This window comes from Myotis myotis, unplaced genomic scaffold, assembly GCF_014108235.1.
Source record: "Myotis myotis isolate mMyoMyo1 unplaced genomic scaffold, mMyoMyo1.p scaffold_m19_p_1, whole genome shotgun sequence".
Lineage (NCBI taxonomy): Eukaryota > Metazoa > Chordata > Mammalia > Chiroptera > Vespertilionidae > Myotis > Myotis myotis.
Genome location: NW_023416313.1, coordinates 193275403 through 193289520, shown reverse-complemented (window position 1 = coordinate 193289520; position 14118 = coordinate 193275403). Strand labels below are relative to the sequence as shown.

The following is a 14118-nucleotide window of genomic DNA, read 5'->3' as shown; positions in this document are numbered from 1 at the left end:
GAACCTTTTGAGCTCAGCGTGTCAGCATTTTGAAAAACCCTAACTTAACTCTGGTGCCGTGTCACGTATAGAAATGTTTTGATATTTGCAACCATAGTAAAACAAAGACTTATATTTTTTATATTTATTTAATATATTTAAATGCCATTTAACAAAGAAAAATCAACCAAAGAAATGAGTTCGCGTGTCACCTCTGACACGCGTGTCATAGGTTCGCCATCACTGTCCTATAAGATCAAAGGCATACAAGATAAAACTTATGTAAACTCAAAGGAACTTTCTAGAAGACAGTACATTACAAAAGCACTGATCGTGAGTCTTTCTACTAAAAAGTCCTGTGTGCTTTGACAATAACTACTAACTTACTGATGCAACAGAAATACAGGAACATGGTAATTCTGATCAGTCTCCCTGGATAGCAACATCATTCTCAACAACAATTTCCCATCTCCTGAAATTCTTCAGCATAGCACTTAAACACTAGATAGCCAATACCTTCGGGCCCATTCCTCTGTTTAATTAAAATGTCTGTTCTACAAGTGATTTATAGTATTTGTCAATACCTAGGGTGGATATGTAAAAGGTGGCTACTGACACTTCTTGTCTACAAAGCATTAATTACAGCACTAGTGAGAATGGCTTCTAGCAAAAGCTCAAACAGTGGGATTCTCAGTCTCTCTCACGTGACTTACAGCCATTCCCGTAGAACAAGGAGCCCATTGGCGCAAATCAAGAAATATAGCTGCGTGGCTTAAAATGAGGACCCCCGGCAATTCCTTAAGTAGGATTCTAAGCCAAGGAAATAGCATCAACATCACTATCGACACTCAAAGTTATTTAGACCTAAGCTAAGTCTTCCCTAATCCTGAGCAATTTAGATTTAGACCAATTGAATTCCTGGGAGTTAATAACTTTGATAAGACATAATTCATTTTGACGACTCAAAACCAAACCAATTACTGCAAAAGAGAAGAAATGATGCAATTGCCTAACACGTGGAGGCCGAGGCTTTAGAGATGGGAGGCCCTCAGATATCTGCTAGTGCAACCCCCTCGTGATATAAGCCAGGGAACTGAGACCTTGCTGGTCCAGGCTTGCCTAAAGTCAAAGGCGATAGGTGGCAAAGCCACACCTTTTTATTTTTTTAATTTTGAGTACATTTATTAAAGCTGGCGGCAGTGAATCAAGGAAGGGCTTAGAAGAAGCAACAGAAGAGAGCCTAGAGGGAGCTGCTATGGGCTCACTGAAAAGTCAGAGGAAGGGGGCCTTGGAGATAGGGTCAGGGGGTTAGCCTGGGAGAAGCTATCCCTGCCCATTGCTGCCCTGGTTGGAATCTGGTGGGGACCCTTGGAGTTTAGGAGATGTACTCCTGAGAGGAAAGAAAAGGGGGAAGGGGAAGGTATGGGTCGTGGTCCGGAGAAGGAAAGTGCTCCAGCAAAGCCACAACCTGAACCCAGCTCTCCTTACTCCAGTGATGGCGAACCTATGACACGCGTGTCAGAGGTGACATGCGAACTCATTTTTTTGGTTGATTTTTCTTTGTTAAATGGCATTTAAATATATAAAATAAATATCAAAAATATAAGTCTTTGTTTTACTATGGTTGCAAATATCAAAAAATTTCTATATGTGACATGGCACCAGAGTTAAGTTAGGGTTTTTCAAAATGCTGACACGCTGAGCTCAAAAGGTTCGCCATCACTGCCTTACTCCTATGATGACAATACACTTACATATTGCTGGGCATTATATAATGAAATACAAAGAGATTTTTTAAAAATTAATACTTAATACTAATTTGCAGTTAACTCCCCATATATTTAACTAGATGCCTGGTGCATGAAATTCATGCACTCAGGGCAGGGGGGGGGGCCCTCAGCCTGGTCTATGCCCTCTTGCAGTCCAGGAGCCCTTGGGGGATGTCCGACTGACAGCTTAAGACTAAGCTGTCAGTCGAACATCCTTAGCACTGCCACAGAGGCAGGAGAGGCTGGCTCAGAGCTTCTGACTGAGCAGCACTCCCCTGTGGGAGTGCACTGACTATGAGGGGGCAGCTCCTGCATTGAGCGTCTGCCCCCCTGGTGGTCAGTGTGCATCATAGCAACCGGTCATTCCACGGTTGGGTCAATTTGCATATTTGCCTTTTATTATATAGGATAATAATAAACCAGCTTGCTCTACAATTGTAGATACATAAGTATCTAAATAAACATACATCTAATGGAATGTATTTATAAATGAATAAAGATATATAAATACATCTAAGTAAGTCTATCTACCTATGTATGTAGATGTTGAGTGTGTTTGTGTGTCCATTTGTCACAAATCACGTGAGCTAAGGCAACAGTTGTGCTTTAGCTAAAGTTTTGGTTCCCACACTAAAAACTAAGGCTGGAGCTATAGTAGGTCTCAAAAAACAAACAAAAAAATTCAAAAACCTCCAAGCATGGAATGAATCAAAAGGAAGGGTTTGTAATAGGGAGTGGTGTGGTTGTGGCAAACTGAAGCACCTCCTAAGAACTAAATACCTCTGGATTCAACATTAAAAACACCTCTGCCAAATGACTACATCTGCAGGCTGTCCAGGGGCCTAAGAGCTATCCGGCTTTGTGGTTGTTCTGAACTAGGTGACTCTCCTGCTTCAGGACCTGTGAGTCCTTTATGATCTGTACAAAGCGTAGGGTGTGAGTTGGTTCACCTAGTGTGTTACTGCTTTCTGCCTTTGAGACTCAACATGTTCTCTCAGCCAATCTTCTTGCAAGCAGGACAACTTAATCCCCTCCCAAACTTTCCAATGATGGAAACATTTCCGTGGGTCAGGAACCTTTACCTTTCAAAAGGGCACCTGTGATGTCTCTCTGGGAAAGCATTATTGCATCAGAAGTTCCTTTTCTTCTCTTGAGGAATGATTTTCCACCGGCATTTAAATAAAGCAGGCCTGTGGCTATCTATGCTGGAGCCTAAAAATCAGCTATTTCCCCTCCAGGAAAATGTCTCTGGTCTCCTCAAACCAGGTGCTCAGCGGTATCTTAGTACTTACTTCTGTTCTATAATCTCCTGGTTATCGTCCCCACCCCCCACTCTATCTCACACCTGGAACTATGAGGTCTACAAAGGAAGGGATCATGTCCATCTTGTCCACTTTGCCTCCCAGGGCAGAGCACAGGCCCAGGACACAGGTCACACTCAAGGGTGGATGAATGCTCACCTAGGGCTTGGCATTTCATGCAAAAACATGCACGACTCTGTTAGAGTAGCTACCCCAGAAGCTGAGGGGACGAATCAGTGCACTGCCCATATTATTACATCCTGAACTCCCTCTGACCAATATCACACACTCCCATGAGAGCCCAATCCATTCATACGTCCATTCCTTCAGGATGGAGGGGAGGGTGGACCATGGGGATCTCAGGGTGCTGAGGGAATTCCAAGGAGGAGGACCAAAGCCAGGCTTGACACGCCCGGGAGTTTTCTGGGTAAGGGATGCCACAATGAAGCACAGGTGGGAATTAGCAATGTGAGCCTGGAGGACCTGAGAGATGCTCACGGTGCCTGGAGCTCAGTGTGGGTTAGAATAAGGCTCGAGAGAAAGCCAAGGCCACATCATGGAGAACATTCTATACCATTTAATGAGCTGTGCTTTATCCGAAGCCGTGGGGAACCACTGAGCAGTTAAGTAATGACTTTCGGCTTGGCCACTGAGAAAGATCACTTTAGGTACAGTCATGATGACAGTGAAAAAGAGGAGACTAGTACTGAGTTTCCACTCAGGCCTCGTTTTCATCATATTCTAATAAAATGGAGCTCAGCAGTCAACACAAAAAGAGAACCTGGTCTAGTCAATTGTTTTATAAAATAGAAAAGAGACTACAGAAACCCAAGGCACCTCTCTTAATCTAAGTAAATGCTGCCCAATCTCATTAAAGTGTACTGCATTTTTACTATCACAACCAGTCGCCATTCTAAGCACTTGCTAATATCAAAACTGTGCTAAGAGTTGCATAAGATAAAATGATTCACACTCTGCCCACCAACCTCATTAGCTCTTCGAGGTTGAAGTACAGCCTTTTAATGCTTTTTTCTTGCTGCTCCTAATTTAACATGTCAGGCTCTCAAGTTACTAGTGAACAAAGTTAGAACATATTAATGGGTTTTTAAGTCATAGTCTTTGAAAATGAAACAAAAGCAAGGAGTTTCCCGTACACGGAGTTTTCAATCCATTACCATATTCCAAGGGCAGAGAAATCTGGTCAAGTCTTCCAAGCACATATTGGTACATCATTAATTGATGTAAAAGAGGGACATTGCAATAGCCACAATTATTGGACATTCCCCAATTATTTTCATTTCTTTCCTTTAGGAAGACAAACAAAATGTTTAAAGAAAGATGTTCCCAAAATACTTACATTTTACTTGCCCCAAAATTACATTAAAAACAATCATTCTTGCCCTGGCCGGTTTTGCTCAGTGGTTAGAGCGTCAGCCAGCTGAGCAAAGAATCATGGGTTTGATTCCCGGTCAAGGGCAGGTACCTCGGTTGCAGGTTCAGTCCCCCGCCTCTGTCAGGATGCGGGTGGGAGGCAACCAATCGATGTGTCTCCCTCAAATTGATGTCTGTCTCTGTCTCTGTCTCTGCCCCCTCCCCGCCCCCCCGCCATCCATTCCACTCTCTCTAAAAAAGAAATCAATGGGAAAAATATCCTCACTCCTCGAGTGAGGGTGACAAAAAATTTTTTAGTCTCTTTTCTGACAAACATTTAATGCCTACTATATAACAGACACAGTTCAAGGTGCTGGAGCTAGAACCTTGAATGGTGGGTAAGAGAGCCGGGGGTCCCTAGTCTCAAGATGTTTACACTCTGAAGGACAAAGGTACAATCAGCAGACAGGTCTCAGCGAGTGATGAGTGCAATGAAGGCTGGCAAGATAATAACATGGTCAGGAAAATGCTCTCTGAGGAGGAAACATCTGAGCCACAGCCTGCATGGTAAGCAGCAGCCCCAGTGCAGCAAAGTCCCCACAGTGAAACAATATATCCCGTACGACTCATGTACATGGGATTGCACCTCCCGGAGAGGCTAAAGGACATCTTTCCCCTTCACACTGACTTCATCCATCACTGTTAGATGTGCCTCACCCGTTGGCTCAGAAAAACATAACTGAGGCCCTGGCCGGTTTGGCTCAGTGGATAGAGCGTCGGCCTGCAGACTGAAGGGTCCCAGGTTTAATTCCGGTCAAGGGCATGTACCTTGGTTGCAGGCACAACCCCAGTAGGGGGTGTGCAGGAGGCAGCTGATCGACGTTTCTCTCTCATCAATGTTTCTAACTCTTTACCCCTCTCCCTTCCTCTCTGTAAAAAAAATCAATAAAATATATATTTTTAAAAAATAACTGAGAATAAATAACCACTACAAAGCACAAAAGAGAGTGAAACGCTAGTGAATCTAGAAGAATGTTGATGCTATAAATGTATGCACCTGGATTCAGGAATCAAGGGAAAGACAGTCCAAGGCTGCCCAGTGGTAACCTGGCTGCTGCACCTGACAAGGCTACCAGGCAGGTACCTGGCTGAGAAGCTGGGAGAGAGCAGCCCCCCAGAGCTGCAGGGAACAGAATGTCTTCAAGAGGGCTGAACCAGGAAAAGGGCCTGGGAACACGCCAAGCAGGTCCTTCCTTCCTGCGGGGATGCCAAGGTCTTTCCATGACGCAGCCTCCAGCTCCTCCTGCCTCCCTCCCTGTCTCCTCCCCTACCCCCCCTACCCCATCCCCATGCTGTGCATTAAGTATTAGATGCCTGTCCCCATTCGGAAAGCCAGCAAATCATGATCAAATATATGAAAGACAGAAATAAGGTCTTAATTTAGACACAACTTCGGTTTTCAGAAGTTAAAGAAATTATGCAAAATAAACAAGTTCCAGAATAAACAGAAAAAAAAATTTGACAGGGATAATTTAGAAAACAGCACTGTGTCCAAAAATCAGAAACTGTCTTTAGTGGATTTGTTTTATTTTATTTTGTTTTATGCTCCTACTCTGATAAATATTTTCTGCACTAAAAAGACAATGCAGATTTTAAGTCGACCTTGGCTTAAATCTAATTCACTTTCTTATTTAACATCTTTTTCATAAGAGAGGGATAATAGTTACTCATAGCTTTCCTCCGAAGCTTTACTGAGGTATAACTGTCACACAATAACATGCACATTCTTAAAAGGGAACGTATTTGATGAGCTTGGACGTATGTATATAACTGTGAAATGATCTCCACAATCAAAACAATGGATACTTCCATTTCCTCAGAAGTTTCCTTATGCCTCCTTTGTAATCCAGCCGACGCTCACCCCGTCCTCCCATTCCCAGACAACCATCAATGTGCTTCCTGCCACTACACACTAGTTTTCACTTCCTGGAATTTTGCATAAATACAGTGCGTACTCCTTTTTGTCTGGCTTCTTTCGCTCAGTATAATTATTTTGAGATTCGTCAGTATTGCTGCAGGTATATTAATAGTTCGTCACTTTCTACTAATCAGTATTAGGACGTACAATTTGTTTAAACATTCAACTGTTCATTAATATTTGAGTTGTACCCGGTTTGGGGGCTACTGCAAATAAAGCTGCTATAAACATTCATGTGCGTGTCTTTATATAAATGCTGTAATTTCTCTTGGCAAATGCTTAAGAGCAGCTGGGTCATATGGTAGGTGTATGCGTAACATTTTAAGAAACTGCCGCCCTGACCAGTTTAGCTCGGTGGATAGAGCATTGGCCTGTGGACTGAAAGGTCCCAGGTTCGATTCCGGCCAAGGGCATGTACCTTGCTTGCGGGCACATCCCCAGTAGGGATGTGTGCAAGAGGCAGCTGATCGATGTTTCTCTCTCATCGATGTTTCTAACTCTCTATCCCTCTCTCTTCCTCTCTGTAAAAAATCAATAAAATATATTAAAAAAAAAAAAAGAAAGAAACTGCCAAACCATTTTTCAACATGACTGTACCATTTTATTTTCCTCACAGTGGATATGAAAGTTCTAGTTGCTCCACTCCCTCACCAACACTTCGATGGCCAGTCTTTTTAATTTTAGTGTTTACAATGGCTTTGGTTTTAATTTGCATTTCCTTGACAACTAACGATTTTGAGTATCTTTTAATGTACTATTTGTGAATGATGGTCCTATTCAAATCTTTGTACAATTGGGTATTTTTCTCATTTTTATTGAGTTATGAGTTCTCCTATACACTGGTGTTACAATTCCTTATCTGATTAACATGTTGTAAATATTTTCTCCCAGTCTATGGCTTGTGTTTTCATTTTCTAAGTGGCTTTTGAAAAGCAAACCTTCTTAATTTTAATAAATCCAGTTGATTGATTTTTAATAGATCATTTTAAATATGATCTATACAGAAGATCATACGAATCTCCTTTTTTATCCTGTTAATATAAAGAATTGCACGAATTGATTTTTATATGTAAATCAGCCTTGCTATCCCAGTTAGGTCATGGTGTACTACCCATTTGCTACATTGTTGAATTTGACTTGCTAAGATTTAAGAATTTTTTATCTATGTCCACAAGGGACAGTGTCTATAGAGATATATATATATAAAATCAGGTTTTGGTATAAGGGTAATGTTTCATGGTTTCATGGAATGCGTTGGGGATGTGTTTCCTTCTATTTTCTGAAACAGTTTGTGTCAAGTTGGCAACAGTTCTTCCTTAGATGATAGAATTCACCAGTAAAGCCTACAAGGACCTTAAATTTGCATGTGGAGGGTTTTCAACTATAAATTTAATTACCTTAATAGACAAAGTCATCCAAGTTATTTGAATGAGTTTGGGTAGTTTATATCTTTTTAAGGAATTTGTTCATTTCCTCTAAATTGCGGCATTTACTGGCCTATAATTGTTCGAAATACTTTTTTAACATCTGTAGGATCTATAGTGATGTTCTCTCATGCCTAATATTGGTAATTTGTGTCTTCTCTTTTTTCTTTTCTCTTGATTATTCTGCTTGATGTTAATCAATTGTATTGATTTTTTTTTCAAAGAACCAGCTTTTTGTTTCATTGATTTTCTCTATTGTTTCCGTTTTCTACTTTACTGACTTCTGCTATCTTTACAATTTCCTTCTTTCTGTTTGTTTTGGGTTCAATTTGCTCTTCTTTTCCAGTTTCAGGTGGAAACTTAGGTCTTTTGAGAACCTTTCTAATTAAAGTGTTTAATACTGTGAATTTCTGCTTAAGAACTTCTTTAGCTATATCCCCATCTCCTTAGGTTTTATCTAGATTTTAAAAAGACTGTCAGTCACTGTGTTTGCTATTAAGAATATACCACATAAAACATTATCTCATCAAGCCTGAAGGTAATATCAACAAAACTGATACTAAAATCAATTTAAATTATCTCCTTGATATTCAGAAAGTACACAGTAAGTCAGAAAGCATAACAACTCTTGTTTACGCTAAGGATAAAGGTTTCTTCTGTTTTCATCTGTTCACATACTCTAGCAAAAACTAAGTTGCTAGGTTTTTTTTAAAGTAACAATTTATAATTCCAATTGCAGCATAACTTTATTGTGGAGTAAATTTGATTATTCCATTTTTAACTGTCCAAATAAACTACATATTTCAATTTAATATAGTAAAGATAAACAAGTATTTTTGCAGTTCTAAACTTCAAAACCACCTTTAGAACTTTATATAATCTTTTTTAAAAGCATGCATAATATTGCCACTTTCCTAAGATTATTTTTCTTAAAAAATATGAAAAAAAGGAAACACTCTAACCATTCTATCTATGCTATCATCAAAGTTGGTTCAAAATACCCAGAACTTAAAAAAAAAAAAAAATCTCTGCCCCCTAATTGAATATAAATGCATGACAAACCACTGGTTTCAAGGTCACCTAAATGCTGACCTGCCCTACCAAACACTCATGTTTTCCAAAACACCACCAGTGGGTTATATTAAACATCTAAGCATAATTAATTATATTTGTAATTAATTAATTGTAGACATGGACATTTAATTGACATTTGAATCTTTGTTCACCCGGTGGGCCAAGCACACCTACACCTTGTCAGGTAACCTAAGATTCCTACACTTATGCTTCCTCTAATTCTCTTCTTTTGGTCTACATTTAGGTTCTCAGCCTCAACTGCACATTCGAATTACGCGGGAAGCGTAGAAGTACTGATGCTGGGGTCCTACCGGCAGAGGCGCTTATCTAGAGTATTTAAAAGTAGGGAGTTTTAAAAGCTCCCCAAGTGATTGAAATGTGCAGACTAAGAGTAAGAGGGACCAGTCTACCTCCCTCTGGGAAGACATGCCTCTAACTGGCCATTGGCCAGTCTGCACCACCATCCTTCACAGCCTACTTCCTCTAGGCAGAGCTCTACCCAACCTAACTCCTCATCAGCCACTCAACTATTCCATCTGGAGTCCTAGGCTTAGCTCTATTTCCTATCCAGAAACTCCCAGGATAAAATGTCAATCTCTGACTGTATTTCAGCCATTCCTCTCCAGGGCACTTTTTAATTCCTTAAAGTTTGGCTGAAGGAAAATTCACTCAATATAATTTGATGACAGGGTTAAACAGTCATTATGAGTGTTTTGTTTTACTTCTATTTAAAAGAAAGGGATAGCTCCACAAGCCCTTCGTAATTTTAGAGAATCTACAACAAAATGATCAGTTCCTTAAAGTGTAAAATAAATATCTAAATAAGTCTTCATTATTATTCATCCGATTCTACCACTTGTTAATTTCAAACAGATTTTCAATACTGCTTCACCTTCTGGGTTCAGAACTGACGTCCTCCATAACTTAAGCATTAGACTCCTGAGGGTCTTCACACAGCTTGCTCCATTTTGCCCCATGAGACAGACCACTTCATGATAATTACCATCTCATCCAGCAGAAGCGGGAAGGATAACAACTGCACCACAAAGACAGCACGAGGCTTAAGAAGCAAAGCAAGTTAGCGCTGTGGAGAGTGCCCTAGAAAATTTAATTTATTTACAGCACACGTGCTGCCTCCTGGGAACTATGTGAGAAGCAGAGGCAAGTGGGAGTTGCGGGTAGCTGTGGGTCAGTACGCAGAAATGCCAGCAGGTGTGGCGGGATCCACACACTCCAAAGAGCTCCCGCTGCTCTCTCCCCAACCGCAGAAACGCACACTGCAGGACTCACACCTTTCAGGTCCAGACTGAACTAGTGGCGTTACTTGCACCTGTAAATCTCATCTCCTTGGAAAACTGCTAAACAATAAAACTTTGCCCAAGTGCAGCCCCAGGTCCTGCGATCCCCGCCAGTGCGGGTTGTGCATCTCTGGGATAGAATGGATCGGCATGCTGAAACACGTGTGCCCGGCTGGGCGGCTGGGCCAACACGTATCCATAAACACTATGAATAATACTTGCGAGAATGTATGGCTTTCTCCTAAGAAACGTTTAAAGTACTATAGCCAAATCAAGTCCTTTTCATCTCACACTTTCCTTTCCTTTCCTGCGTCTTAACCGCGTGCGGGGAGTTGGGGCGCCTCACCAGAAGTCTGGACAGATGGTGGGTGACCGTCCCCGCCCTGACATCCCGTTAGCCCAAGCTGCCATCCCCAAAGGGGACCGTATCCAGACCCGCTTCCTGGAGACACACCTGCGCCCTCACACACCCACCGCGGGCGCGTCACCAGCTGGGCAAGGACCAAAGTCTGGAGGGAATTCCCACCTCCGCGGAGCTGGGGGGGGGGGGGGGACGATGGGAAAGCGGGACCCCCGCGAGTTTTGACAGATGGAGGGGGTTGAGGTCAAGTGGACACAGCCCGGAGGGGTCACAAGCGACTCACCCAGCCCTCGAAGGTGTCCGAGGCGCCGGCGGTGCGCAGCAGCTCGTGGAACTGCAGGGTGCAGTTGGCCACGAAGTGGTCGTAGCCCAGGGGCGTCTCGTGGAAGACGGCCAGCTCCAGGTGGCCGCCGTCGGTGACATTGGCGCAGAACTCCTCGTTGTACGTGGGCTTGTTGGTCTTCTGCTTGGTGCTGGTCTGGCCCACGCGCACCTGGTCCACGCTCACGGTCAGGTAGGGATCCAGCAGCTGGTAGCCCTTCTTGAAGAGCGAGTGGCGCAGGGACCAGCGGGTGGGCTGCAGCCCCACGGCCTCGCCGATGCGGACCCTCAAGTAGCCATTGAACTTCATGGTGTCGGACGACATGCCGGCGCCGCTGCCCCGGCCCCGGGGGGCCGCCCTGGCTCGCGGTGGGGGAGCCTGGAGCCCCTGCTCAGGCCAGTCCTCGCGGCAGCGGTAGGAGTGGCGGCAGCTCCTGGGGAACGCAGCGCCCGAGTCCCCCTCGCCGGGCCATTCTGTCTTTCCCGCGGGACCCTCCCCTCCCCTCCCTCCCGGCCTCTCTCCCTCGCGAGGTGGAAAGGAGGGGAGCCCGGCGCTGAGCTGGCCGCGGGCCGGGGGAGCCCGACCGTCCGCCTCGAGCGCGCGGCGCTTCCCGGGGTCTCGCACGGGACTCGCCCCTTCTCCGGAGCCGGGAGGCTCCTCTCCCCGGAGAGCCAGAGCGACCCGTCCGGTGAGCTCCAGCCCCAGCGTCTCTTGCCCCCGCCTCCTCTCGCTCCTGCTCCTGCTCCTGCCCCCGCCTCCGCGGGCTCACGCTCTCCCCCACTCGGCGAGCTGCAAACCAGGAAGCAGCTGCCGCCGCATCCCCGGCTGGAGCCTCTCGGCGCCGGGCTCCAAGTTCACCGAAACCCGCCGGCTCCCGCGCCTTTCGAACTCCGGGGGCGTGGCGCGCGCCCCGCCTGCCCAGCGGCGGACCCGAGGCCCGGCACGCACCGCCCGGAGCCCCGCGCCCGTCCGCCCGCGCGCCCCGCCTGCGCGCTCCCTGCCTGCCGCGCGGAGTCCGCTGGTGCGAGCCGGCGGGAGGCCACCCAGGTGCAGGCCGAAAAGGGAAGAGCTCTCAGCCTAGCGAGCCAACACCTGAGGCACGGGAGACAGGCTCGGGTCGGGCTGGAAGGCGGGGAGGAGGAGGAGAAGGAGGAGGAACCAGGGAACCCGAGCGGCGAGGTCGCCCGCGCCCTCCCTCCTACCCTGAAAGGTGGGCTGGTGACTCTGCCTGGCCATCTGGGAGAGGCCCTGGCCGGAGGAGGGCACCCGGCGGGGAGGTTCCTTTTCCTAATCTTTACGGGGATGGCTCATCCCGGTTCAACTCGGGGCCCATCCTGTTTGTGCGCCTTTCCTGCAGAGAGTAATTACACGGGTTTTTTTTTTTTAAAAAAAAAAAAAAAAAAAAAAAAACAGGGCAGTAGTAATGAGGGAAATCCTGTCCGCCTCCTTCCTCGAGAGGTGTGTCTTGTTGCACAAAGAGCAGGAAAGGTTGGTTCTTAAGACAGCCATGGCCGAGATGTAATAAGGCTCTTCCTCTGCCGGCGGTTTCTGTTCACCGGGCCCTGCCTGGCAAAGGCAGAAGGCGTGCACACGCGCGCGTCCCTGGCACGGGGGCACCAAAGAAGTCGCCTCTCCAAGGAACACCCCTGGGTTGTTGGTGTGTTTTCGAGTCAGAGTGCTTCGTCCCACGCGTGGCACCAGCAGTTTTTTGTCTACTATGACAGATCTTTCTCCCTGAGGACCAGCCACAACCAAATGAGTCTCTCATGAAGCCTAGGATGCTAAATTACATTCTGTCTGGCTATTCAGGTCCCCTTGGGAGCTGATTGTTCTTCTAGCACCCTTTCCCTGGTGCCCTGTTGGGACTCTCAAACCCAAACCGAGGGGGTTCTCACAATTTCAAGCCAGTGAATAGAGGCGCACTCTAGGATGAAAACAAGAACAATGTGCTGGTGGGGGAGGGCCTGTCTTAAAACACCAAGACATCCTTAAGAGAACAGGGCAGGGCTGCAGCACATCACCCTAATGACACCTTAGCTGTAGGCAGGGTTTGTAAAGCAAGCTCCCAAACATCCAGGGAGCTCCTGGGTGGCTCTTGTGCTCCAAGGGAAGAGGTCAAGGAGACCACGTGGGTCAACTCTGTCACCATCTCCTCCATAGAGCAGGACTGTAGCTTTAAGAACCACTGAAAGAAGACTGTCCCCAAATGGTGGACAGCTAGCTACACAGGTGCCCTGGGGTTGGGATGTGAAGGACATGGGCCATCTTTGCCCTATCAGCACCAGCCACAGGCGGGCAGTGGTGACAGAGCAAGGAGCTGGATAGTCCTGGCGCCTGTGCTCCTGGGGCTTACAGTCCCACCAGGAGGAAAAACAATAAGAAGATGACACATGTGGAGGGGCAGTGAAGGAAAAGCCTCTGGTGTAATGGGACAGTGGGTCCTGGAGGGGGTGATTAGGAAAGGGCTCCCAGAGAAGCACAGAAGGTTCAGCTTATCCAGGAGTCCTGAGGAAAGGGGCAGTTTGACCTGTTTGGGGAACAGGGAGGACTCCATGAGGCTGGAGCCCAGAAAGGTAAGGGGAGAGTGGTTGAAACCAGCCTGACGAGGTGGGTCAGCGTCCAAGACCAACTACACTGGTAAGTCATGGGGAGTCTTCAGACATTCACTATGGGCAACAGAAAGTCTGTGAAGGCTGTTAGGCAGGGCTAGGACAGGACGAGATTTGTATTTTAAAATCTCTCTCTAGGGCTGTGTGAAAAAATGGATTGGAAGGAGCAAGCATGGGTGTGGGGAGACCAGTTCTGAGGCTGTTGCCAAAGTCCAGAGGACAGAAGATGGTACTGGGACTTAGGTGGTGGTGATGGAGATGGAGATAAGTATATGGATGTAAGAAGTGTTTAGGAAGTAGAATTGACAGGTCCTGGTGAATGACTATATGAAAGGAATGAGGAAGAGGAAAGCATCGAGGAAGATTTGCAGGAATCCAGCTTGAGAAACTGTGGATTGGAGAGCCATTAGTCATTAGGACACACTGGAGGAGGGGCAGGTTTGTGGAGGGAGATGAAACATTCAGCAAGCATGTCAAGTTTGAACATCTCTAATGCATTTAAGTGGGAATCTGCAGTGGGCCAATGACTGTGGCTGTGAAGCTGAGGGGTGCGTTCTGAGCTAAAGATAATACATTGAGGAGCCATCAGTATGTAGATAGCAATGGGAGCTAGAACAGTGGATGAGACCTCT

At 45.9% G+C, this 14118-nt stretch overlaps 1 protein-coding gene across 1 annotated transcript in view; it reads right to left on the bottom strand.

Annotated features, from left to right (window-relative positions):
• PRKCH (protein kinase C eta) overlaps positions 1-12118 on the bottom strand; it is a 225712-nt gene extending 213594 nt beyond the window's left edge. The window contains exon 1 of the mRNA XM_036309254.1: positions 10839-12118. Within this exon, the coding sequence (XP_036165147.1) occupies positions 10839-11201 (363 nt within the window). The 5' untranslated portion in view covers positions 11202-12118. The remainder of the gene's footprint in view (positions 1-10838) is intronic.
• Positions 12119-14118: the final 2000 nt, after the last annotated feature.